Genomic DNA, 25394 nt, shown 5'->3' on the forward strand with positions numbered 1-25394 from the left:
AGTGTTCCCTGACCACCAAGGCCTCGTAGCACTGAGTGACCACATTCTCTGTTTCACCCACATGACACAGTTATGCCTGGCTTGAGGTATTAACTGTATTTTTCCTGTGTATCATATTCCCCCATTAAGTCGGGGAGGTTCCAGGGGACGAGGATAGATAGAGCCTCTTCCATCTGCCTGGTTTCCCAGACTCAAAGCTCCATGTCCTGATCTGCACTGACCACTGGGTGGCCAGGGGCAAGTCTCCTCCCCTCTCTGGGCCTCAGTTTCCCCTTCTCTCTGATAGAGGATCCTATAGGCTCCAAGAGTCTACAGTCCGGAACTTGGTCTAACTTTGGTGTGCAGGTGGTGATGGCCTACACTGCCTGAAAGCATTAAACACCAGCCCCCTTATTTATCACAATATACGGCACTAAGCTGACAGTAGGTCAATTATTGTGTGAGGATACTGGATGGCTTTTTTTTTTTGTAAAGCATTTAACAAATGCTTAAAAAAATAATTAATTTTTATGTTTGGCTGCACTGGGTCTTCATTGCTGCCTGTGGGCTTTCTTTAGCTGCATCGAGTGGGTGCTACTCTCTAGTTGTGTAAGCGGGCTTCCCATTGTGGTGGCTTGATTTGTTGCAGAGCACGGGCTCTAGAGCATGGGCTTCAGCAATTGTAGCATGCGGGCTTAGATATCCAGTGGCACATGGAATATTCTCGAACCACGGATCAAACCTGTGTCCCCTGCATTGACAAGTGGATTCTTAACCAGTAGACCACCAGGGAAGTCCTTGATGGTTTGAAAGTGGGGTTCCCTTTCTGCTTGCATCCAGCGGCCACGCTGCGCCGGCCATGCTCGGGCAGGGGCATTTGGTGGAACCATCACATCTCTGAGTGTCCCCAAGGAATTAGTGGATGAGCTACAGAAGCCTGCAGGTGTGAGCACTGGCAGGCAGCCCATACCTGAGTGTGTCCTGGCTGGGAGCCCTTGGGAACCACTGAGTGTAGCCCAAAGAGGGAAGAGAACAAGCATATCGATGGGGCTTGAGGAGGTGGGGATGGCCTCTTGTCACAGAAGGATACTTGCCAAGGCCAGGGCCAGCTCTGCTGATTCAAGTGGAGGCACAGCCGGGTCAATGGGGCTCAGGAGGACAGGTCCTTCCCAACCTAGTATGAAAGATCCTGTTCATCTTGCAAGGTCAACTTGGAATCCCCCCTCCTTTTCCAAGAAGTCTTCCTGCCTGCTAGCATTTAGGACCTGCCCTTCTCAGGGTTGCCTGAGGCTCTCTGTGGTTTGCCTTCATTAAGCCCTTGCTAAGTACCAAGTCCTGCCCTTAGCATGTTATACATGCTTTGAGTCTTTAGACCATCCCGGCCAGGTGAGTATCATATCACCCATTGTATGGATGAAGAAACAAAGTTCTCAGAGAGGCACAGTGACTTCCCTATATGATCTGCAATACCGGATGCCAAAGTTGACACTGCTTACGCCCATGCCAGACCACTCTTCCTGGCCATAGCCCCAGGCCCCTGAATATGCCACTCAAAAGTTGTCCTTATGTTGAGACTTCCCTGGCAGCCCAGTGGTTAAGACTGCACTTCCAATGCAGAGGGTGCAGGTTCAATCCCTGGTCGGGGAGCTAAGATCACACATGCCGTGCAGTCAGAAAAAAGACAGTCTTTATGTTAACACCTCCAGTGCCCTCCCAGTGGTCAGGCTCTGTGTGGGGCCCTAAGAGGGTGACAGGGACTAGCTTGGGTGCAGGTGTTTTTCTGAACCCAAGGCAGAGGTTGCTACATGTTTGTGTGGCAAGGGGAGGGGAAAGGAGAGTGGGGACTGGGGTGGGAAAGCCTGTCTAGTTGAGCGGAGGTCCAGGAAGTCTTCCTGGTGTAAGTGGTATTGATGGGTTCCTAAACATTCTGGATTCAAGTGGTGAAGATGAGAGAGTTTCAGGCAGAAGGAATTCCAGGGATAAAACTCTAAGAAAGCCAAGAGCCCTCCAACCCATCAGCTTATAGAGCTGCAAAAGGATGATGGGAGGGAGGCTGAAGGTGGGCAGGTTGAAATGGGGAATCTTGCTGCCCCAGGTGTCCTGGACATTCCTGATAGGCTTCTGTGTCCCTCAGGACTTGCTTGGAACATTGTTCAGTTCAGTTCAGTCACTCAGTTGTGTCCAACTCTTTGCGGCCCCATGGACTGTAGCACGGTGAAGCTTCCCCTGTCCTTCACCATCTCCCGGAGCTTGCTCAATGGACTCAAGTCCATTGAGTTGGTGATGCCATCCAACCATCTCATCCTCTGTCATCCCCTTCTCCTTCTACCTTCAATCTTTCCCAGCATCAGAGTCTTCTCCAGTGAGTCAGCTCTTTGTATCATGTAGCCAAAGTATTGGAGCTTCAGCTTCAGCCGCCGTCCTTCCAATGAATATTCAGGGTTGGTTTCCTCTAGGATTGTCTGGTTTGATATCTTTGCAATCCAAGGGACTCTCAAGATTCTTCTCCAGCACCATATAGTAGGTTTTCCATAAAGACCTCTCAATCTCTTCTGGTCTGCTAAGCTGACTTCCCCCTCAGCCCACGTGTAGAACCAGCACCTGCCAGGCCCCCTGCCACTCTCTGCTGGCTGCAGCTTCACTTGTCCCTGCTGCCCCCCCTTTTTCAGCACAGGCACCTCTGGCCCCAGGCTTTTGCTGCCAAACCCGCCAACGTTCTTGCCCCAGAGGTTCCCCTGTTCCCTGCAAAGTCTTGATTTTTCTTCCCATGATCTTAACCTGTGGCCGCAGGCAGCCACCAGGAGACTGAGGATGTTGTGAGCCTCAGAAGTTGGAGTGTGGAAACTCTTACTACCGTTTCCTCTAATTACCTCCCCTCCTTATTTGTCTTCCTTTAACGGCCTGTCAACCAAAATCTCCCGCCTTTCCCTCGGCACCAGTGGCCTCAATTAGTGGCACATCTGTGGAGGTTGGAACTGAAATGCCCAACTACCAGTGCCCACTTGCTACCCCCAGCCTGTGCACAGGTACCTGATGACCTGGGTACTCTTTGGGGATAGTGCTGCCATCCTGGTGTCAAAGGGCAGGGACGCTGTCGCCAACATTTCTCACTCTGCCCCTGCAGAACTGGCCTTGGGAAGGGGCCCACCTAACCCCAGAGGGCACTCAGGAGAGGTGATCACCAGGAGGGGTGATGCCTTTTGTGCCAGTTCCCTGGGGCCATGATCCAGGCATTTATCCAGCAAACAGATGGCAGAGGATACCATGGGCCAGCCCTTCCCTAGGCATGGTGGAGATAGAGATGCTAGAGACAGCTATCAGTAGGAAGGGCTGGGAGGAGGCTGGTTAGGTTAGCTCAAGCTCCTTGACTCTTCTGTGAGGCACAGCCCCCCTCACCCCACCATTCTGTCCAGCAGAAAGGACTGCCCTGCCCAGAGGTGGCAGTGAGGACATCTGGTACAATCAGATATCTGGCTTGTCCTCCATAGAACTGGCCTGGCTTGGGCCGCCCAAAGTCCGCTATATCCCTCCTGTTCCCCAGCCTCTGGGCCTACCAGCAGTTTGGGGCTCAAGTGCACCGTTATGCGAGGCGCTGGAATCAGTGCCTTCCTTTGGTAACATGTTTGGGACCTATGGCAAACCCCAGTCTGGTCCTTGAAGACTTACACAAGTCAGGGAAGAGGAGACTCCAAAGCTGTCTCCCCGGCTTGTGAGGGTAGGCAGGGGGTGGGGGAGCCCAGACAGGAATAAGGAGCCAAGTAAAGTTTGTCCTGGGTTAGGGTTAGGGTTAGGGTTACGGGCTTCCCAGGTGGCTCACACTGTAAAGAATCTGTCTGCAATGCAGGAGACCCGGGTTGGATCCCTGGGTTGGGAAGATTCCCTGGAGAAGGGAATGGCGGCCCACTCCAGTATTCTTGCCTGGAGAATTCCATGGACAGAGGAGCCTGGTGAGCTACAGTCCACGGGGTTGCAAAGAGTCAGACATGACTGAGCAACTAATACACACACATAAAGGTCAGCCTGAGCCTTATTTGCTTGCTGCTCTCGGGGTGAGAGGGGAAGCTCTGCCCTCTTCAGTTCAGGGGTTACCACACTTCCCCCTCAACTACAAATCTTCTTTAGGCTGACTTGTAAGTAGGTGGTGGGAGACTAGACTCACCCAGCTATGATAAAGTAGGGACTCTTGCTCAGGGGTTTACTGGCCCACAGTCTTAATACTAGGCACAGAATCAGTGGGCAATTACTGCTTAGGGGGTCTTGCCCTGTTCCCAGCTGGCAGGGAGCATTCTCTCATCCTGTCTGGGCCAAGGGCAGAGCAGGGTCCCAGGGCAACTTCAGAGGAATCTCAGGGATGCTCTCTCCCAATCACGAGTGTTTCAGTTTACCAAGTAACTCATTCCCATTCTCACTTCATCCTGGAGGGGGGGTTGGGCACTCACACAAGCCTTCAGAAGGGAGGAGACTGAGGCTCTGAGAGGCCCACAAGCTGCAGAGTCAGGACTGACACCAGCCCAGCCTGCTCCCGGCGGCAGGGAAGAGCCAGGAGCCTCCAGGACAGAAGTGATTGGACTGTGCAGGGGTGAGCTTACTGGCACTGGAGAAGTTTAAATAGAGGCTGTGTAAGCCTTGGGGGCTGGGACTTGGGGCTGTACTGCATACAGCGCCCATTTAGCCCAGGGAAGTGAAATGAGCGGCTGCATAGGGCTGTATCTTGCCATTCCCAGCCTCGCATAACGGTGCAACTGGACCTGGTTCCCATTCAGGATTTTTTCTTTCTCTCAGGACCTGGGGACCTAATCCCCCCAAAGGGGACTCTTGAAGGTAGTTGGAGCCGCTGGCCGTATGAGTTCAGCTCCGCTGCCCTCTACAGCGGTCTCTGCTGAAGCCTGCCATTCCACCATTAAACCTGTGACTCCAGGCCTTGAGCCTGTTGAAGGTCGAGCCCCCAGAAGGGTCACACACGCGCCTGCCGGGGACTCTTGCCGCGAGTGCGGCGGAGAGGAGCATCGCAGTCTGAGGCGTGCGGCAGGGCGCACATCGGGAACTCGGACCGCGGCTGGGGCGCGGGACGCGCGCGCCCGGGCTCGGCTCGGCCCCGCGGGCCAGCAGGGCCGGCTCAGGGCGGCGCGGGGACGAGGGGCGCGCGGGCACCGGCGGGCGCGTGGCCGCGGCGGGGGCGCGCGGGGGCGGGCCGGCCGGGGAGGGACGGGGGAGGGCGGCGCCGGCAGGTTCGCGGCGGCGGCTATTTGAGCGCGGGTCCCGGACCCGGCGCTCAGAGCGCTTGGAGCCGGCGCAGCGGAGAGATCGCAGCGCACGCCCCGCAGAGGTGCTGCGGCTCGGGCAGCCCTGGAGGCCCGGCGCGAAGAAGGCGGAGGACGAGGAGAGGCGATTGCCGCCCGCCGCCTGTCACCCCCCCATACACACCCAACCCGCCGCCGCCCCCCCTCCCCGCGGCGCCGCATCTTGAATGGAAACATGGCGGTGCGGGCTCGGACCTGCGGCGCCTCTCGGCCCGACCCGGCGCGGAAGGCGCTCCCATGGCCCAGCCGCGGCTCCCGGCTCGGCCCCGGCGCCCGGCGCCGGGCGGCCGGTCCCCCGCGCCCGCTGGCGCTGCTCCTGCCGCCGCTGCTGCTGCTCCCGCTGCTCGCCGCCCCCGGCGCCTCAGCCTACAGCTTTCCTCAGCAGCACACGTAAGTGGCCTCGGCCCTCCGCGGGACCCCGGCCGAGCCCGGAGCCCCACTTCGCACCCACCTTCCGCTTCCCGGCCCGCGCCCCACTCCGGGGCGGGGGCGCCGAGTCGTGCCGCCCGCTGCGCCCGGGGGTGGCGACCCCAAGCCGAGAGGGCGGGCAGCCGGGGTCCCGGAGCTTCTGTCTGCGTCGCGAAACTTCCCAGCGGTGCCCCTTCTCCCTCCCATCCCCCAAACCGCGCAGAAGGAGATCTCATTGGGGGTGGGGGGGTCCGAGCTCGCCAGCTGATTGCTTTGCAGCTGTCGGGGTGACAGGGGAGACCTGGGGTTGCGTGAGGGAGCGGCCAGAGACCCCCTGCCCGGCGGAGTCGGAGCCCCGCGTCTGGCTTAGGCTTCCTCCCGGGTCGGAAGCTGGCGCTTTAGATCCAGAGGTGGGGGACCCCTCCACACCTGTCTTCGCTGGCCTTTTTCCTTTGAGAAGCAGGGCTGGATGCAGAGTGCGGGCACCGTACTGTGTGGCCAGTGCCACACAAGGGGTCAGTGTCCCTCCTGCCAGCCTGTCCCCCACTACACCTCGGGGAAAGGTCCCCTGGAGGTGAAGGTGCCAGAGTGGAGGCAGAGGGTGAATGACAGGGAGGCCCCCCCCCGCCCCCCCTGCTGATGCTGCCAGCAAGGTAATAGCATCTCTTGGCCCTGCCAGCTTCTGCTGGTCCTCCGTGGTCCTGAGCCTTCTCTCCCTTCCTGAGAGCCTGGCAACTCGGGCATCCTCCTCTGGGCCAGCTTGGCCAGATGTGTCTGGGGTTGGGAATGGATATTCAGTGCGTGTGGCCTTTAGGACAGCAGCTGTCTGTGGGCACCGTGATCCAGCCTTATGTCAGTGCCTAGACACCCCTGTGGCTTTGGGGTACGGTGACCGACCACCTTGCTGTCTGTTACGTGTCTCTGGGTCCGAGGAACCACCTGTCCCTGGACTCCTGCACCCAGTGGCCACACTGGGGTTTGGGGAGATGAGTAACCGGGCTGCTTAGTGCTGGGAGGGAGGGCAGGGTCTGGCCTCGGGGAAAGGGCAAGACTGGTTCTGCGTCATTAGATCAGTTCTGCCCAAGGGTAGGGGCCCCTGCTTTTGCGTACTCCGGCTTGCAGGCTCTCCCAGATGAGGAAAAGCAAAACTCAGGAAAGGCTTTGCCCGAGTCTCTCTCTGTCTTGTCATTTCTCTCCTCGCACAGCCTGGCTGTGCTCAGGCGGGTGATCAGTAGGCAAATTACAGGTGCCGCACGGACTTGTCCTCTGTCAGCCGTCTGGATTTTTCGTGTGTGTATGTGGGGTGTGCGCAGGTAGAAGAGAATCATATGGAAGTTCAGGGTTTGTGGGTGCATTATTGTCTTTCATTTGCTGTGATGAAAATGGACTTCAGCCCCAATGTTTAAAAAGAACGAAAGCGTTATTTTTTTGTTGCTCTTCTTTCTTCCCGTCAAAGCCAAGACACAGCTATTCCCTCCACCCCCCCGGGCTAATATGTAGCTCTCTGAGTGAAGGTTTAAGTAGATGTCTCTTTTCACCTCTTCCCACCTTGCTCCCTCTCCTTGTGACCTGCAGTGGGTCAGATGGTTGCTGGGCTTGTGTTTTACACCTGTGAGACCCTGACCGGAGCGGACACCTGTCCCTCTGTCCCCAGTCAGAAGATGGGGAGGCGGGTGTGATGACAGCCGCACGCTTCCAGCTGGACACTCGTCTCCTGTCGATATAGTTGGAGCTTATTTGTAGGTTTGGGACATGTCTTGCAAACCGTAACTAGAGAATGAGTGGAGTGGGCTGGGGGCTGTGCGGCTCTGAGGGCCCAGGGGGCGGGGACTAATGGTGCGACGACACGCAGCGCTGGCAGTGACAGCCAGCGCCCTTCAGCTGCCCTGGTCCCACAGACGCCGACGCCCACTGATCCTTGGAGGGAGGAAGGGGAGGGGGTTGAGTGAAGGTCCCTCCCCCAGCCCCCTGCATGCCCGGGCTTAGTTGGAGTTGGGACTTTTGTTGAGCTGACAGGAAAGGCTGAGGCTGCTGCCCTGGGGCTGCTCCGGCGGGTGGCCTCCGTGAACTCTCCCGGGTTAGCATGGCCCGGCTAGGATACAACTTCCATACAGGTGCAGGTGGCTTTCTATGCTGGGCAGTGGGACCCTCTGCCTCACGGCCCTAGGGTGACAGCCCCTCCGTGGAGAGGGCCCTTGACGTGAAAGTCATTTCCTCATTAGTGTCTGGCAGCGTGACAGGGCCCGGCTTTGCAAGCTGCTGGGTTTTAAGCAAACGTGGGTTTGGGTCTGTGGTCGCTTTGGCGACATGGGTCTCTGCCCACCTGGCAGAGCAGATGCTGGATGGAGGAGGGCAGAGGAGTTACCCCTGGACGGAGGGCAGGGCTTTGATTTGCGGGGGAGGTGCCCAATCACCTTCCCTGGACCTGGATCCGGTTTTCAAACAAGGCCAAGGCCACGTGTGCTTAAGTGCATGTGTGTGTATATGTGCCCTCGTGTGTCGGGGCTGAGGTGGGGCACACGGAGTCGGAGCACACATGGCCCGTTTCACCTGCTTCCTCCTGTTCCCCGTTTGCTGCTGGCCGAGGGGCGGCCCTCACCGCTTGGCCTCTCCAGGGTCTTTTCCCTTCCCAGTTCTGTCAGCCTCCTTCCCCCTCCCCTGCCCCCTCCTTTGGTCTCTCATCTCTTCTCCCAACCCCTCCCCCCACTTCCTCACCCATCCCTCTGATCTCTCTGTGGCCACCCTGCCCTGCCCACCTCTTTTGTCACCTCTGTCAGACCGCTGTCCCCTGTTCTCCGGCATTCCTGGGTTTCTCTGTCTCCTGTTCCATGAGGTCCGGGCTGAGCCATTGGCTGCACCCTCTTAGTCCCACTCCTTCCCAGTGATGGTGCTGGCCCACACCTCCCTTCCTCTAGGGGTAGGTGGGTGGGTGGGGAGCAGAAAGGATCCCGAGAGGTCTGGGTCCCCCAGCAGATTAATGACAGCCGGGTACATGTTCCTTTACCCGAGTACCCATGACGGGGCATGCGTCAGTCTAGCTACGGTTAATGGTGGGTGACGTGTGTCTGTCTGGGCCTCCGAGCCCACGTCTTCACCTCCCTGTGGCTCCTCCTGTTAGAGGAAGGCAACATCACACATCTGGGTCCCCCGTTTCCCCAACAACCTGCCAACGGCTTTTGCAGGAAGGAGGAGGGGGCGAGGCTTCTTGATCTGCTGCCATTCCCACTGGCTCACATCTCGCCTAGTGCTCTCGATTCGGGGTGGAGGGACCCTTGGCTGAGGTCCACACCCAGGACTCACCTTTATTGGGCCAGCTCTGCCAGGCTGAGCCCTGAGATGGGAGTAGCTTGTTTGAAGACGAGCCCCCTCCTACTGTGCAGGTGAATCTCCCTCCTGAGTCTCTGGCACAACGGTGGCTCCAAGGAGAGACGACTCACAAGTGGAGTGAGCCCTCGGGGCCACCTTCGCCGCCCCCGCCCTCCCCACCCCCGCGGTGTGCAGGGCTCAGCCAGCTCTCTGGAGGAGGCAGTTTGGGGCATGGTGGGTGTCAAGTGTGGGCCCCGAAGGCGCAAGCTTTGGTCTCCAGAGCTGCCCTTCTCCATTGGGGTGACCTTGCCTCTGTTTCCCCGAATAAGATAATAGAGAATCTGCTTAAGAGGCTAATGGTGAGAATTAATGGGAGAGGGTATCGCCTCTGGTGGGCAGGAAGTGTTCTGGCACGGGTGGGAGTCCTGGCAGCTGTTGATAACATTAACATCTACCCCTGATGCTACAGCATGCTGGGCCCCCACCCACCAATCTTTCCACGTTGTTCCCATGGGCTGAGCACCTCCCTGTCTCTCTGCTTTGTTATGCTGTCCCCTCATCACTGCCTGCTTTTCTCAGGGGTTTAGATCCTTCCTCCAGGGTCTCACACCCACACTCTCCGGAGGCCTCTGGGTTGTGCCACTAGCTCAGGCTGTACCCACCTACCAGAGATATCATCTCTGTGAGGAAGAGCACTGGGCTGCCTCCCTCATTCCCTGAAGCCCACCTTGACTAAAGAGGGGAATGTCACCAGGCCAATGGTGGCCTCCCCTCACTGAGCCTGGGCCAAGTCCCTTACCCACATTACATCCTTGACCTCAGACCCGATGGTCATGCCCCTCCTGCAGATGGGGAGACTGAGACTCAGAAAGACGGAAGAACCTGCCCAAAGCCCCATAAGGACCAGGGCAGGGAGAGAACTAATCTATCAGGCGCTTAGCTGTCCTGCCAGGAGGCTGGGCACACCTGGGCAGTGGGCCCAGGAAGTTGGGATGGAGACGCAAAACTTGGGTATTTGGGAGAAAATGAAGAGGCCTAAGACACATGAAGCACACCTAGGCTCCCAGCTGAAACCTCTCCTGCTCTGCCCCTCTGTTCTCTTCTGGGTCTCAGGCAACCCTGAGGGGGCCTTCCAGGGCCCATGGCCACCCAGCCAGCCCAGTGCTCAAGGCCCCTGTGCCTACCTCCACCCCCTCCCACTTGTGCACGGGAGATCATGGAGCGACGCCCCCCCGGCCCCCAGCCAGTGCAGGATTTTCCTTTTCCGAGGCTTTGAGTCACATGCAGAGTCACATGCCAGGCATGCCTGTCGTGGAGGGATAGGCAAGAGGGACTTCATCTCAAGACTCTGAGATGCCATCTCCCTCTCCAGGTTCTAGTGTGGTTCCAGAGAGAAAGGTCAGGGGTGAACGGGATGGGGATTGTTCATGGAAAGCTGAGGCTGGGTTCTCTAGGGCCACGGCAGTTTTTTCAAGCCTGAGGGGACTTCAGAGGACTTGGACCTTAATAGATGCTTGCATTTTCATGCTCTGTGAACATGTGAAGCCTGGGGTGGGGGGGCTGGGGAGTCAGGGTTCTATCTGCTAAGAAACTGTTCAAGGGGCAGCTGGAGGTTTGAGAGTCAAAGCAGGCAGGCATGTGGCATGCACCCTCCCTTTGAGGGTGGTGCTGTCTGTGAGTTAAGAGTGGTCTCTTTCTTTCTCCTTCCCCTTCCAGCACCCACCCACCCTGCCCAGTTCCATCCTCATGGGCTTCCAGATTTAAGATTTGCCTCGGGAACAGGTGACCTCTGTCCTTAAGTGAAGGTTCAGGGCCTTCGGTCTGAGGAGGGCAACCAGGGCCTGGGGTGCTCTAAAGACGAGGGTGGGGGGGACCTTCCCACTGCTGGCTGCATCCTTTCAGCCAATGGGGCAGCCTCTCTTCGTGTCAGGTTGGTTTTTTTTTTTTTTTCCTTTCCTGGTGCCTACTGTCTAAACAAGAAGCAACAGAATCAATATTCGTATTCCCAGAGGGAGGTGTATGTGTGGTTTTTACTTTTTTCCCTTTCCCTCCCTCTCTTGTCCTGTGTAACCCGAAGAGCCTCCTGAGCTGCCTGTAGCCAAGGGGAGGATGGAGGAGTTGGCGGTGCAGGTGGCCATGTGGATGGAGCTGCCCCTGGGGGGCTTACATGGGACTCAAGGATGCTGTCGTTTAGGTCCACACCGGCAGAACCTGGGACAGCGCTCAGCCAAGCCCTGCGCGGGCACTGTGGGATTCAGGCAGTTGGTTTAGTGTCCCTGGCCTAGGTCCTGCTTATGGATCACCTAGTTCCCCTCCCTCCTCATCTGGGCCTCCTCTTCCTGGGGCTAGTCCAGCCTGCTGGACCCCTGGCCACTGCTGGTTCTGATGACTGAGCCTTTGAAGGATCTGGCCTTACAGAGCAGGAAACCCTGTGTACCTGGGTTTATGTGGAGGGAAATCTTCAACATGGGGAGCCTGAGGATCCCCACCTTGGGTTGGCCTGGTCCTGGGGGCCTCTGTCAAAGGCAGTCCCAACCCAGTTCTCTCAGCTGTCAGCTTACATTGTGGTGACCTTGGACAGTCTCATCCACACCCTGGGCCTCAGTTTCCTCTCTTCCATGGCTCTTCTGAGTCTGACATTGGCAGTGCCTTAAGAAGACAGGTCCAGGATCTTTCTGCTCCTCTGCACACTCTGCTCTGGCTGTGGGGGAAGGCCTGACCAGCTGAGCCCCACCTCCCCAGTGTGAGGAGCCCGCGCCTCCCATACTGGCCTCTGGTCACACCTTGGGTGTCTGGAAGCTGCTTCTCAGACTGACCCACTTTGAGCTGTGATCAGCCTAATTGTTTAGCTGAGAGGGAGGGGCCCCAGAAGTCTTTCCCGCTGATTATTAACCATCTTTCCCTACCTTGGAAATGACTCATGAAACAAAGAGGAAAGAGGTGGGTAAGAAGCGGGAGAAGTCATCCCCTCTGTCTCTCTTTCCTGATCCCCTTTAGACCCCTTGTTCCTGCCTGGGTGCCTTCCTTCCCTGCTGGACGAATCTTTCTGAACGAGTCCCCCCTAGACACACACAGGAGCTCTGCCACGCCTCTCACCAGCTGTGTAACCTTGGGAGGTTCCCCAGCTTCTCTGGGTCTTGGGCCTCGTCTGTAAAATCAGGTTCCCTTGATTCTGCTGCCTCATTGGGTGGGTTGGGATGTGAACGGTCATGAGGGATGAATGAGCAAGGACAGGGGATTCTTACTGGATCTCTGAGGGTTCACAGTCCAGCTGGGCCCATACTCTAAGTGCTAGGCACCTGTCCCATTGCCCATAGTGCCTGCCACCCAGCCAGGCCCTGAGACTCCATTGTGGTTTCTGGGTCCTTTCTCCTGTGCTTGGCCCTTGCTGTGGCCTGTGTGCACATGTGAGCTTATGTATGTAAGTGTCTATATATTTGTGCTTTTATGTGTGTTTGTGCACATTTGTTGGTTATGTTCATGTGTGTGCACACTTATGAGAGTGACCATTTGTACATGAAGATGTGCTTGTGCGGGTGCATGTGAATGTGTGCTTCATGCACATGTGCAGGTTGTGTGTACATGCACGTGCATGAGTGTACACAGGTGTTGGTGTGTGCGCCTGTGAATGTGAACGTGGGTGTGTCCTTCTGTGTGAGTGTGCATAGGTATGTGTGGTTTATCTCTGCACCCAGAATGCGCTCCCAGTGCCCACCTTCTGCGCCCGCCTTTGAGGTTAATGCCAGGACTCCACTGGGCAAATGCTGGCAGTGGGAAATAAAGCCGCTTGGTTGTCAGGACCAGTGTTTTGCAAACTTTTATGTCAAGAACAGCCTGAGTTAAGGCTGAGCTGGGAAGTTTGATCATCTACCAACTGGCTCGCTGACAGTCTGCAAAGGCAACACACAGAAGCTGCATCCTTGTAATTCAAATTTTTGCAAATCGAATGGTTATTTAGATGCACCACAGGACTTGGGACTCTGAGAAGCTTGGTGAGTCCTTTGTGAAGCGTAGCATCTTTGCTAACAGCCCTTCCCAGGTGGAATCTGGATGGGGGCGGTGGGGAGCACGTGGCGGTCGTAGCTTAGGCAGAGTGGAAACCCTCGCTGTGTGACCTTGGCCTGGCGTGTTTTTCTCTAGGAGTGGGTGCTGCTCACTTGCACACTGAAGGGAGGGAGACTGGCCTCCCGTGAAGCATCTGCTGTGGGTTTGGGGTTCTCGCTCCTAGCAAGACATTTGTACAGTCAGCTGCAGGCATGATTCGGGTATAAAAGCTTCGACTTGATGATGCCCGCGTGTTCCTCTATTTGGGATGCCTCCAGCAAAGCTCTTCTTTTCAAGGATGAATTTTTGCCTACTGGGTCTTTGTAAGCAAGGCTTTCTGGGTGCCCTGTGCTGGGTGCTGGCCCTTGGGCTATGTGGGCCCCGAGCTGATGGGTTGTGATGTCTAAGAGAACTGCAAGTTTTGCTTTTCTGGCATTCTCAAAGCCTGTATATTGTCAGTGCTCGGACGCCCCAGCAGCCTAGGTATCTTGGGAGGCTTCTGCAGAGGGCTGGGGTGCCTATAGTGCCTGTGAGGGTAGGGAGCCTGGCACGGCAGTCTCTTTGGGCAGATATGGGCCATGCCTGGGTCCCTGATTTGGGAAGGAATATCCCAGCCGCAGAAGCCCCCGGGAACCTAGATGCCTCCATTGTACAGAGAGGGAAATTGACATCTGAGTACCAGGAAGGAGCCTTCAGGCCCCACATTTCCGCTGGCTACACACAGTCTGTGGGCAGGGCCCAGGCTCCCACTTGGGGCTCAATGCAGGCTTCCCAAAGGGTGCCCCCCATTCAGCCATCCTTGCACCAAGATGTACAACTGATTCTCTTAAATAAAAACATCCCTGACATGAGATGCAGGAGCGATTTGAGGCCTCCTTGGCAAACCCCGTGGAGCAAGGTACCTGTGGTGTGTGACTCCAGCTCCTGGTGTTTCTCTGGGGCAGACCTTGTTGGTGCCCTTGTGCCATCTTAGAGTCAGCGAGGCTTTCAGGGGACCCTTGGGAAGGACACCTTGTTGCCAGGTGGGCATGAATGGGCTGGGGTGTTCCAGAGGCGGGTGGAGACCCCTGACTCTGCTGCGGGTTTCCATCCTGATGTGGCTGATGTGGCATTTTAGCCTTGGCAAGTTCCCTGCTCAGTGCATGTTCTCCTCCCTCCCACGTCGCCTGAAATGCTACATTTGAAGCCTTAAAGGTCAGGCCTGGTGCTGCCACTGGTTCCAACAAACAAACAACAAAACAACCCACCTCAGCCCTGCCCCCAACTTCACTTATTGGAAAAGAGAAGTGAGCTGGCAGAACAGGCTTCCATGCGGGGGGCTCTCCCAGATGGGCATTCCTCCTTTCTCCCTGTGAGCAGAGGCTCGGGTGGGCATGGGGAGAACCCAGGCGTCTTCCCTTCCTTTCCCGGACCTGCCAGGCATGCTCTAGTGTCTTTCACTGAGGGTGAGCTGTGACCTTGAACCCCAGAAGCCTGCTGTGAGCGGAGCTCTGCTTCTCACCTCGCATTTGGGGACCTTCCTGGGCTGGCTCTGGTCTCTGGCCACTAGCTGTTTGACTAGACTCCAGCCAGGCCAAGCCACTTGCAGGTCCTAGTAGGAACTCTGGCCTCTCCGCCTCCTGGCTGTGTCCCTATTTTAGACTGGCCTGCTCAGCCTGAGTATTGAGCCAAGAAGCCTTCCAGATCATTGCTCCTACTCCTTGTGGGCGTCTCCTCCAACCCTGTGCCTCCCCCGACTCCCAGCTCTGTGCTCACTCTGTAGGGGCCTTCCAGGAGTAGGCATTGAGCTAACTACTAACCCTTCAAAAGCTGAGTCCAAGGAATGGCTGCTAGGAAAAGAGGCTGCTTCTGAGCACACCTTGGCAATCCTAGCATATTAATTTTTTTCGTCATGGTTAGGCCCTCTGACAGGGAACCCAGAGGTGGGTTCAGATGGGTTGTCATCAAGGACCAAGCTTTCACCTGCACTCTGCCTGGCTGGCCTTACTTTTGGTGTGGCTGTCTGTCCTTGACTGACTTCCCTCATGGCAATAAGATGGCTGCCACAGCTCCAGGCATCACATGTACCAGACATTAGGAGTAAAACAGGAGATGTTTCCTCTGAGTTCCTCTTAAAAGAAGGCTGGGAAACCTAAACCAGAAGCCCCTAGCCAAATTCCCCTCACACCTCATTGGCTAGCACTGGGTCACGTGTGCACTCTAAACCAATCACTGACAATCAGGAAGGTACACTGTGATTGGCTCAGGCTAATCAGGATTTACCCTTGAGTTAAGGATGGGGTCACCTTGGGGCTGGAGGCAGCAGAGATTCTTGCAGACTTGGGTTTTGTTAGCGAGAAGAGGGATAGTGATAGAACATGGGGAAGCAGGATCTGTTTCAGGGTCAGACAAGAGAACTGACAAGAGGAAGAAGGAAGAGAGAGGAAGGGAGAGTGTTCATGTTTGAGGAAACATTTGTGAAGGAAGTAATTTTAACCACATCATCAATCACTGTGATCTGAGCCCCAGGTGCTGTATTTCACATATGCTAACAAATGAAATCAATTCATTTTTAGTCCCATTTCACAGACAAGAAAAATTGAGGTTCAACAAGGCTAAGTGATGCTGAAATCACACAGATAGTGAGTGGTGAAGGTAGGATTCATACCCCAGCACTTGGGTCTGAGCACTCAGCCACTGCTGCACACAGTCCTTCTACAGCCCACTTCCTCCAGAGAGCCCCCAACACAGGACCCTCAGGTACCCCACAGTCCTGCACTCTTCCATCACTCCCGTCCCTCTGCCCTTTTTGTCTCAGTTTCTTCCTACTCCACCCGAGCCCTGGCCCTCCCCAGCTTACTGTGGGAATCTGGACAAGCCACCTGCCCTCCTCCTCCCAGCCTCAGCGTCTTCAGCATTCCCAGGACCCTCTAGAGTGATGCATTCTTCTGCAGCTGATGATGGTGCTCTCCTGCCACCCCATCTGCAGAGCTGCCATCTCTGTCCTACCCTTTAAGCTGGTGCTAGGAAGACCATGGCTGAGGGGGCTGCTTCTGATCGGCGTAGTGACAGGCCCAGGAGGGGATCCCTGCCCTCAGGACGCACAGCACCAGGGCAGCAGTCTTCGCCTTCCATGGAGGCTTAACAAGCACTTCTTATGAACTGAACATGGAGTAAGCCTGAGAGAGGTTGGGTGGGCTGCACAGGGCCCTGCCAGCCCCAAGCAGGACCCCACCTATGGTCTGGCTGGCCTCTGCCTGTCCCCTAGTGCTTGACTGGGAGTCGCTAGTTCATGAAGCCTCCCCTGACTTCCCTGGGCAGGTCAGGGGCTTCCTAGGCCTCCCTGAAGTCTCCTCTATTCTTTTCCTGCAACAGACCTGCTGCCTCCCCTTCCAGGCTGTATGCCTGGAGGGGGCGGGGGTCACAACCACCTGTCGTTGGCCAGAGCTTCAGGCTAGCACACACCAAGTGCTCACAAAATATTCGCTGAACTGAGAGTCCAGCACAGGTGTCTTCAGGTCAAGCTGCTTATGTCTATTTAAGCTGGACCAGCTTTTACAGGTTTTGGGACAGGCTCCCATGTGGCGCTGGGTTTGTTGTTGCGACAGGACAAAGGCCACCCCTTGCACCTTCCTGTGGCTCTCTTACAAGGGATGCCCCAGCTTGGGGACTGCCTCCTGGGGGAGAGAGATGCAGGTGAGGTCCAGGACTCCATGGGCTGTGTTATTTAATTGAGTGGGATAGGGCCTGGGCATCAGCATTTTTCAGAGCCACCACAGATGAGCCAAGGGAGAAAGCCATGGCCTTAGGGGATAGGAAGGTAAACACAGGAGCCCTCCCCCTGCCCTGCTCTGCCTGCAAGGAGAACTGAGGCTTCCAGAGGAAGGGGGTGGGGGCCGGTGTACTGGTTCTGGGGAGTCTCCTGGCCCTGGTACCTGTGAGGCCAGCTGTTCACAAGTATCTGTACATGTGGCCAGTGGCCGGAGTGTGCATCCTGTTTCAGGGCGATCACCCGGCCGCCTCAGTCGGCTGCCCTGTCCCTTCCTGACTGCCGCTCTGTGTTGACACTTTCTCAGGCCTCATCTGCACTGCTGACCGCTCCATGCCCCTCCCATGTCTCAGGACCCGCCTCCTGATGGCCCAGCCCCGCCTAAGTCCCCTCCCCAAACCTGAGCTGTCTGCTCACAGTGCATGGGAGAGATCGTCAGGGAGGAAGAAATGGAAGCGAGGTCAAATGATAACCACAGATGAGTGGTGGACTAGGAAGCATCCGAGGGGTGATGCGACGCAGCCCCTGGCGGGCTGGGGGAGGTGGGGTGGAGCTCCTGCTCCAGACTGGATTCTGACAGGTCCTCTCAGGGTCCCCAGCCATTCCTAAGGCCTTGGGTGCCTCTGCCTCACCCCGAGTCAGAGCTCTGGGGGCCCCAGGGAGGGTACCAGGACCCATCTTTCTCTGAGAGCAAGTGCTGATGGGGAACAAGGACAAGGGGTGGGGGAGAGGCTTGCCCATGTGGATCCAGCCGCAGTTCTGCAAGCTCCAGGCAGGCCCCATCCGTCTCGTGCTGCTGAGCTCCCTGAGGCTGCTCCACCCCTGTGTGCTGCCTCGTAGGAGCCCGTGACCAGGGCCCCGCCTGCCTCATGCCCTGCGGCCCCGCATTCCCTGGCACAGAGTGGCTTGGAAGGGGTGGCGGGGAACAATCCCAGAGGCCATTAAGCTGAGTGATTTACATGGTTTCCGAGCCAGCGCTGGGGGAAATATATTTCACAGGTGATTTCCAGACTGCTGGCGTATGCAGGAGGCCATTACTCTAAAACGCAGAAGGGTGGGGACATCACGGAGCCGTCTAGAGGGACCCAGAGCCGTGGGCTTTGTTGGCCTCACTGCACCATCTGCTTGCAGCTTGCTAGAAAGTGTGGTCCAGGGGATGGGGGTCGAGGAGCAGAGGAGCTGGGAGTCATAAAGTGAGCCCCATATGTGACTGTGAGTCATTTCGTTCCTCAGTTTTCTAATCTCTAAAATGGATCCTATTTTCTATATTTTATGATTGTGAGCACGCGTGCATGCATACTCAGTCACTCAGTTGCGTGGCTCCTCTGTCCGTGGGATTTCCCAGGCGAGAATACTGGAACGGGTTCCCATTTCCTTCTCCAGGGGATCTTCCCGACCAGGGATTGAACCTGGGTCTTCCTGCATTGGCAGGCAGATTCTTTACCACTGAGCCATCTGGGAAGCTGTGATTGTGAGCATAGAGCAGGTCAAATGCCAGGGCAGAGGTGATCACAGGTCAGTGCAGGGGCGCCGCATGGCTGTTGGACAGCCCATGGGTTTGGTCCTGCCTGAGACTCCTCCTCGGTTCCTCCTCTTCCAGACGGTGCCTCCCCCGCTGCGGGCACATTTGTTCCCTCCACAGACACTCACCACAACCTGCCGTTCATTCATTCTCTCCACGCGCGTGAGCATCTGCCGTGCACCAGGCACTGACAAGGACAGGCAGACCACACTCTGGGGAGGTGATGTAGACAGAGGACATGCTGTGTTGGAAGGTGGCAGATGCCGTGGAGAAGGGACAGGATGAATTTGGGAGAGGGGTTAACTAGAGGGGGCAGGTCAGAGTGGGCCTCACTGAAACATGAGGAAAACCTGTAAGGACGGGACAGTGGGAACCACATGAGTATCTGGGAGGAGAGTGTTCCAAGCAGAGGAATGGCCAGTGCAAAGGCCCTGAGGTGGGGTGTGGTTGAGCAGGAGGAGAATGGGAGGAGGGGAGGTCAGAGGGCAGCAGGGACCCAGACAGGCTGGGCCATTAAATTAGCATGACTTTGAACTGGGCGCCCCGGGAGAGATGTGAGCAGAGGAGCACCAGGGTGGGGGCCGTGGTGGTGGTGAGACTACCAGTTGTCTGGGTATGAGAAAGGACAAGGGGTGTCAGGAGATGTCAGGCGACTGGCTTGAGCAGCTGGAAGGACGGTTTTCACCAGGTAAGCTGGAGGAGGCTGGGGAAGAGTCAGTCCAGGGACCAGCAGGTATTGGACACACTGAATTTGAGATGTGGACTAGGGGTCCAAATGGAGAGGTGTCAAAGTTGGATATGCGTGTGTGCCTCTGGAGAGGGCCTGGAGGGGCTGAGCCTCCCAGGCTGGGTGCTGAGGACCGAGCGGAGATCCCTGCTCTTTGAACCCTTAGTTTACCTTCCGCTGACTGTGGCCGCTCTCCTCCTCTCCCCGCTGTCGGGAGCTCTCCATCCTTCACCATCCATCACATGGAGGCGCTCACCATGTCCTTGAGGACGGAGTGCTGCAGGCATCAGTGTGGGAGCAGCCTGCTTGGTGCCCGTGGTCAGTCTGTGGTGATCACAGGGCATCATCCCGTGCCGAGCTCACCGCTGAGCCTTCCTTGTACGTGCTGCACCCTCTGTCTGAACTGCCCTGCTGCTCTGCAATGCCGCCTTTACCTGCCAGAGCCCTCGGTGGGTCAGACCCCTTGCTGTGCATTCCACACCCCCACCGGACTCCTCCTCCCTCCGTGTACTGAGTCTGGATCAGATCAGATGCCTTCTCTGGTTGAATTCCAAGGTCCAGCCTGCATCTCTCCTGCTCACCACTATGTCCCTTCCCGTGTCCAACCTGGAGCCTGGCTTAGTAACTGTATACATGAATGAATGAATGAATAAACGGGGAGTGAGGGAGCTAGTAGGGATTTGTAGAAGGTTGGAAACATCTCCAGAGTATTTTGTCTGTGATAAGCCCTGTTGAGTTGGCCCATCTGCTGCTCGTCAAGCCAGCTCTGAGGACAACACAGGCTCAGCAGGCTGTGGCTCCTCCTGGGGTGGCCACCATCCTGGGACTTCTCAGGAGGAGGTGGGGCCGCTAGGGTGGCACCTGAAGGCTCCTACTCGCCGTGTCTCGCAGAGAGAATTTACATTGCTTTCGGATTCACCATAGAGTGTGGAGAGAAAAGGCAAACGAGCACTTGCATTTGATTTACAGGCAGCTTGGCTTGCACTGAGGAGCCCGGAGCTCACTAGTGAGGAGCAGATCCCAGAGGAAGTGGGCATCTCCCCCGTCGTGGGAGGGCTTGGAGGGAACTAGGGCTGTGCGTTGCTGAGACGTCATTCCTACAGCAGGGTGGCTTTGTTGGGGTAAAAGAAAGGGCTCTCTGATTGCCCAGCTTTGGCTTGCTTGGCCCTGATTTGGAATGGACCCCTTCTCTACAGTGGAAAAGGTCATGAATGAGGAGTGGCCCTTAGCTGCACCCTATTTCCTAAGTCTTGGCCACTGAAGCCCACTTTGGGACTAAGAAAGCTGGATTACCTACGAATAGAGCCTGGGCTCTGGAGCCACCCTTTGCATGGCTCAAATTCTGGTTGAGCACAGACTGCCTGTGTGGCCTTGGTCATTGTCCATGAAGTGGGCTTGAACCAGTTAGCACCTAGCCAGGGGTGCTGTGAGACTTCGGTGAGCTCACACATGGAGCCCCCAGCATACGATAGGTGCTTTGCATCATCAGTTCTTCCCTCAGTGCTCTGCCTACTGAAATTAGAAGCCTTTTTCCTGCCCTGCCCTCCAGCCTCTCCCTGACTGTAGAGAGAGGTGGATGGGGCAGGCGGGGGCGGGGGGAGGGGGCGGGTACCAGTCTGGTGATGGGAGGATGTTCAGGGAAATGTATCCCCAAGCATTTCCAGAAGACTCTTCTTTGCTGTCCTGCAAGGGAAGTTCTTCAGGGAGCTTGGTGAGGGGAACCAGACTGCAGCCCCAACCTAAAGCAAGGGTCAGTAAAGTGGAATAAGGACTATGGGTTTGAGAGGTGGGTGGAGAGAAATCCAGGAAGACTTCCCACCAGAGGTGACTTGGCCAGGTAGAGGAGGCACAAAACCAGAGAACAAAGCTGGCCGTGATGAGTTAAGTTCTTTTCTGGTCTTGGCTCCACCTCTTTTGCACCTGTGTGTCCTATGGGGCCCTGCCAGCTTCCATGGGGTGGGGGGTGGAATGTCTTCCCTGAGAAGGAATAGAAGACTGTGAGAGGGGTTTCTATCCTCCTCAAGGCAGGAGGCCATGTCCAGGACATAAATGGAAGACGGCTATTTGTGGCTCAGAGAGGATTTGACTCATGCTGGAGGGTGGGGAGGAGGTACATGAGGGGAGATGGGATGTGTGAATCACAGAATCCAGCCAGAGTGGTTGATGACACGTGGACAGGTCCTCTCTTGCACCTCCAATCAGGCTTCAGCTACTCGTGTGGGGCAGGAGCAGACATCTCAAGCTCCCAGGTTCCCCCTGACTCTTCTGGTGACGACCACAGGCACCTCAACACTGCTGGCCGCCTCATGAGAACAAGCTTGGGTGTGTCTCTCCCATCACTGCACCTGGCAGTGTCAGTATGCCAGCCCTGCCTCCAAGAGCCAGCCTCACTGAACCTCAGTTTGCTAGGTTGTTAAATGGGTCTGGTCCCTTTTGCCTTGTACCTGACTACCTAGGGGAACATGATGGGGGGAGAAGGAGGTGCTGCAGACCCCCAAATTCCCACCATCCATGTCAGTGGGGGGCGGGGGGCAGGTGGCTCCGGGCCTGGGGAGCAGACGGTGGATCCTGGGCAGGGTGACTGTCTATACCCCGCATCCCTGGCCTGGATTTTCTGTTTTGCTCTAGAGCGGCCTTAGCTAGTTCGTGAGCTCCTGTTGCTCCCTGCTACATCCCAGCTCTAGACTGCTGGGAAATTCAGACAATGACCCAAGTGTCGGTACCTTGGGAGCCCATAGGCCTCCCCAGGGGAGTGGAGGTGGGTGATAACTGCAGTCCCTGCGGTTTGAAAACCAGCAACTCCTTCAGCCCACAGATGGAAACCGAGGCACAGAGCGGGGGATGGGCGAGTCTGCACAAAGTGTGCGGACTTCAGCCCTGGGAACCAGAATCCCAGGTGGAGGAGGGTGGGTGGAGGGCCGAGGTCCTGGGCTGCCCGAGATGCCGACAGGGTGACAGGGATGAGGGAGGACAGCCCTGGATCTGTCCGCACGTTGCTTGCTTCCTGGAAGAAGTGTCTGCGCCAGCACCCGGCCTTTCTGGGAGAGCCATGAATTATGCACGGAAGCCACAGGCCTGGGCAGGCCCATCATAAATGAGCTTTAATAATTCATACGGAGAGGAGCCGGGGAAAGGGAGGGCCTCCTGGGCTGTCCCTGGGGCAGCCACTGCACTTCCAGCCCTTCCGCCGGCTGCGCTGCGCACCCCACCTGCCCGCTCCTGTGGCCGCCGTGTGCGGGCTGGGCAGGACGGCGGGGAGGTCGGAGCCGGCTGGGGAGGTACGCTTGCTCGGCCGAGGGCCTGTTCCTCCAGGCTGGAGACCGGGGGCCTCCACCCTTAGGGCTCCCAGCCCAGCGCAGAGAGCGCAGTAAACAAGAGAGAGGAGGTCTGATGGAATTTTAGCTAAAACAATAACCCTGGAGGGCACCGGAGAGCAGTGGCTGCTGGGAGGGTACCACTTAAAACAGGAGGGTGGGGCACGGTGGACTTCCCCGAACGAGGTGAGAGGGGAGCCTTGAGGGCTTCTGAGAAGAGGCTGATCCAGGCCGAGGCAATAGCGTGTGCAGCGGCTGGGCAGGGACTGCAGGAGTGTATTCAAGCCACAACGAGAAGGCCAGTGTGGCCTGAGAAGCGAGGTCAGAGAGGCCATTGTGAGTTCAGCCCCTGGATGGGCTTTGAGTGTTGACCAAGGAGGCACACTGTTCCAGCAGGACACCCTGGCTGAGTGTGGAGGCGAACAGCCTGGGCGGGGAGGGCTGGCGGGAAGCGGGGGTCCCAAAGGGCAGAAGCTGAAGACCAGTGAACTGGTGATTCCACCACTTGTCCTGGAAAGAAATGACCGTGGCCCAGGCCAGGTGGGGGGTCGGGGCGGTGGAGGGCAGTGGGCGGGTTGTGAAGGTGGAGCCCACGGGTCTTGCTGAGATGGGATGTGGGTACGAGAGAAAGCAGGTTCCAGATCACCCTGAGGCTTCGGGCCTGAACCAAAGAGCTGGCATCGGGGTATGGAGAGAGGGAGGAGAGGGTTCAGAGGAAGGGGCAGGGTCTGGGTTTTGGACCCATTCGGTTTGAGAGGCCCATTATGCATCCAAGTGGACCGGCCATGCTGCAGCTGGGCAGAGGTGTGTGTTCATCAGCCGTGTGACCTTGGGCGCATCATGCAGTTGCCCTGTACCTCAGCTTTCCCCTCTGAGGGCCGGGGATGATGATCTAACTGCTGTGAAGGTAATTCAGGCCTGGTGAGGCGGGCAGAAGACCTCACTCAGACCCCTTGGAAACAAATCCCTGAGTGGCCTCTGGAGGCCGCAGGCCACCCCTCTTGGGGCAGAGAGGGAAACTGAGACCTGGAGGGTTCAAACCACGGAGCCGGGTGTGTCCCATAGGACGGGACCTGGCACATGGCAGGGGCTGGGGGAGATTCAGCCTGGGGGCCGCTCCCTACCCTGGCCGAGCCCACCAGCCTGGGTCTGAGCCTCAGTCGCCCGCTGTCCTGCAGACCAATGGTTCCCTTCCTGCCGCACACCTTCTTCGTCTCCCTGGCTCCCTGCTGCCTCCGCTAGGCCCTCTCCTAGTTCTGCAGGGACTGCTCCCACTGCTGGTAACCCCAGGCCAGGCCTGGAGAGGAAGGTCCCGCTGAGGGGCTGCTCAGGAGCCCTGCGGCTCTCGGTGTGACAGTATCAACACAGTGCTATGTTGCTCCAGTTCACTTTCTACATGAGTTAACTGAGGCCCAGACAAGGGAAAGGATGTCACCAAGGTCACACAGCTAACCACATCAGAGACTCAGGTGGGCCTTCCATGCTGGCCTCCTCATCTCCCCTGGGAAACCTCCTTCTCCTTCTCAGCCTGAGTGTTGCTGGCTTGTCCCAGTCCTTGTGGTCCTCCCTGACTGCAGGAGCCCCTCTGGGTCCTCAGTCCTGCGCTGAAGGCGGGGAGTGAGGCAGAGTGCTGTGGCCCCTTGCTGTGTGAGCCTGGAACACTGTTCATCCCTCTCTGAGCCAAGTGGACTGCCCGGCTCTCCCAGCCCTGGGTGATTGCGGCCCCCTGCTTCCAGGCCTTCTCCCCTCCCCCCATCAGGCTATTAGGAATAAATACTGGGCTGGACCTGACGCCCTAATTAAAGTGAATGACTGTTCGCCGGTAGTCTAAGTGGGGAGGCACAGGCTTGCAGCCTCCCAGCCAAGAGCCAACTGGAAGGAAGGCTTTCTCCCCGATGAAGAAAGGGAAGGGACAGCCCGTAATTAATAACCTCATTAAGGAGCAGTATTTGGGCAGGGTCCCAAGACACACATAGTCGAGACCGATGGATTTGGGCTAATTTGAGCTTCAGCAGCACCAGCCCCTCCCCGGCACCAGGGAATCTCTGAGGATCCCTTGTGATAAGTGGGGTGCCTTCATCCCTGTGTGCATGGGATGGGTGGGTGGAGGTGGGGACAGTGCTCCTGGGGCCCCATGTTACTCACACTTAGGAGTCCCTTAAACTGAGTCAAATCTGTTGAAGATGAGCCTGTCCCTTTGAGTCTGCATCTCAGCTTACCTGCTTGTGAAGAGGTGGATGGCTAACCGGGGAGCCTTATTCTATGTGACTTGGCTGAACCGGCATGCTTCCGTCTCCCCAGGCTCCCGTGCGGCCCCCACCCATGGTTTGTGCAGTGCCAGGCCAGCGCTGACTGCTCTCCATGCCTCCAGGCACTCTGGCCTCAAAGGCCTGGAGTGATCTGACCACTTGGCCTCTCGAGAGTGAATGACCTTGGCTAGACTTGCCCTCTGTTCTTCGGAGGCTGTGATCCAACCAAGGTCAGGGGCCCTACTCTGGACTTTGAGCCCCAAAAGATGTTGAGGCCCAAGAGTCTTCTCTCCTGAGCGGACAAGCAGGAAGGATGCTCTGATCTTAGAGGCCCTGCCTTTTCCTGGGCGTCTCCCCTGTGTCAGGCGGGGTCTCTTAGGTAGTGCAAGAGGGACTGCGGCCCACCCAGAAGCCCCAGTCCAAGGAGGAGGCACAGCCATCGCACGCTTTATGAGTGTGGGTCTGAGGAGGGGGACTGGACTGAGGGGAGGACAGCCCTGCCGCCTGGATGAGTCTGTGTGCATGTGTGTTGGGGGGCAGGCATCATGGTTAGCATCCCATCTGTGGGGCAGCGGTCCCCACCTGCTTCTGTGTTCGGTCCTGGGTGGTGGACAAGTGGTGAGCTTTATCTCCATTTTCCAGATGGCAAAACTGAGGCTTAAGAGGGCATATCTGGCCCAAGGTCATGGAAGAGCCAGGGCTGAGTCTGGGCGCTCAGTCTAGGTAGACAGGGATATCCACTGAGTGGTCTGGGAGGACTCCTCGGGGGAAGTGACTCTGGAGATGCCACAGTCTGG

At 57.1% G+C, this 25394-nt stretch overlaps 1 protein-coding gene across 4 annotated transcripts in view; it reads left to right on the plus strand.

The window, feature by feature from the left end:
* The first annotated feature begins 5194 nt into the window (after positions 1-5194).
* The window catches only part of CACNA2D2 (calcium voltage-gated channel auxiliary subunit alpha2delta 2), a 140719-nt gene continuing 120519 nt past the window's right edge, over positions 5195-25394 (plus strand). For all 4 annotated transcript variants that reach the window (XM_043885904.1, XM_043885900.1, XM_043885903.1 and 1 more), the window contains exon 1: positions 5195-5669. In XM_043885904.1, the coding sequence (XP_043741839.1) occupies positions 5455-5669 (215 nt within the window). In that variant the 5' untranslated portion in view covers positions 5195-5454. The remainder of the gene's footprint in view (positions 5670-25394) is intronic.

This window comes from Cervus elaphus, chromosome 24 (assembly GCF_910594005.1).
Source record: "Cervus elaphus chromosome 24, mCerEla1.1, whole genome shotgun sequence".
Taxonomy (NCBI): domain Eukaryota; kingdom Metazoa; phylum Chordata; class Mammalia; order Artiodactyla; family Cervidae; genus Cervus; species Cervus elaphus.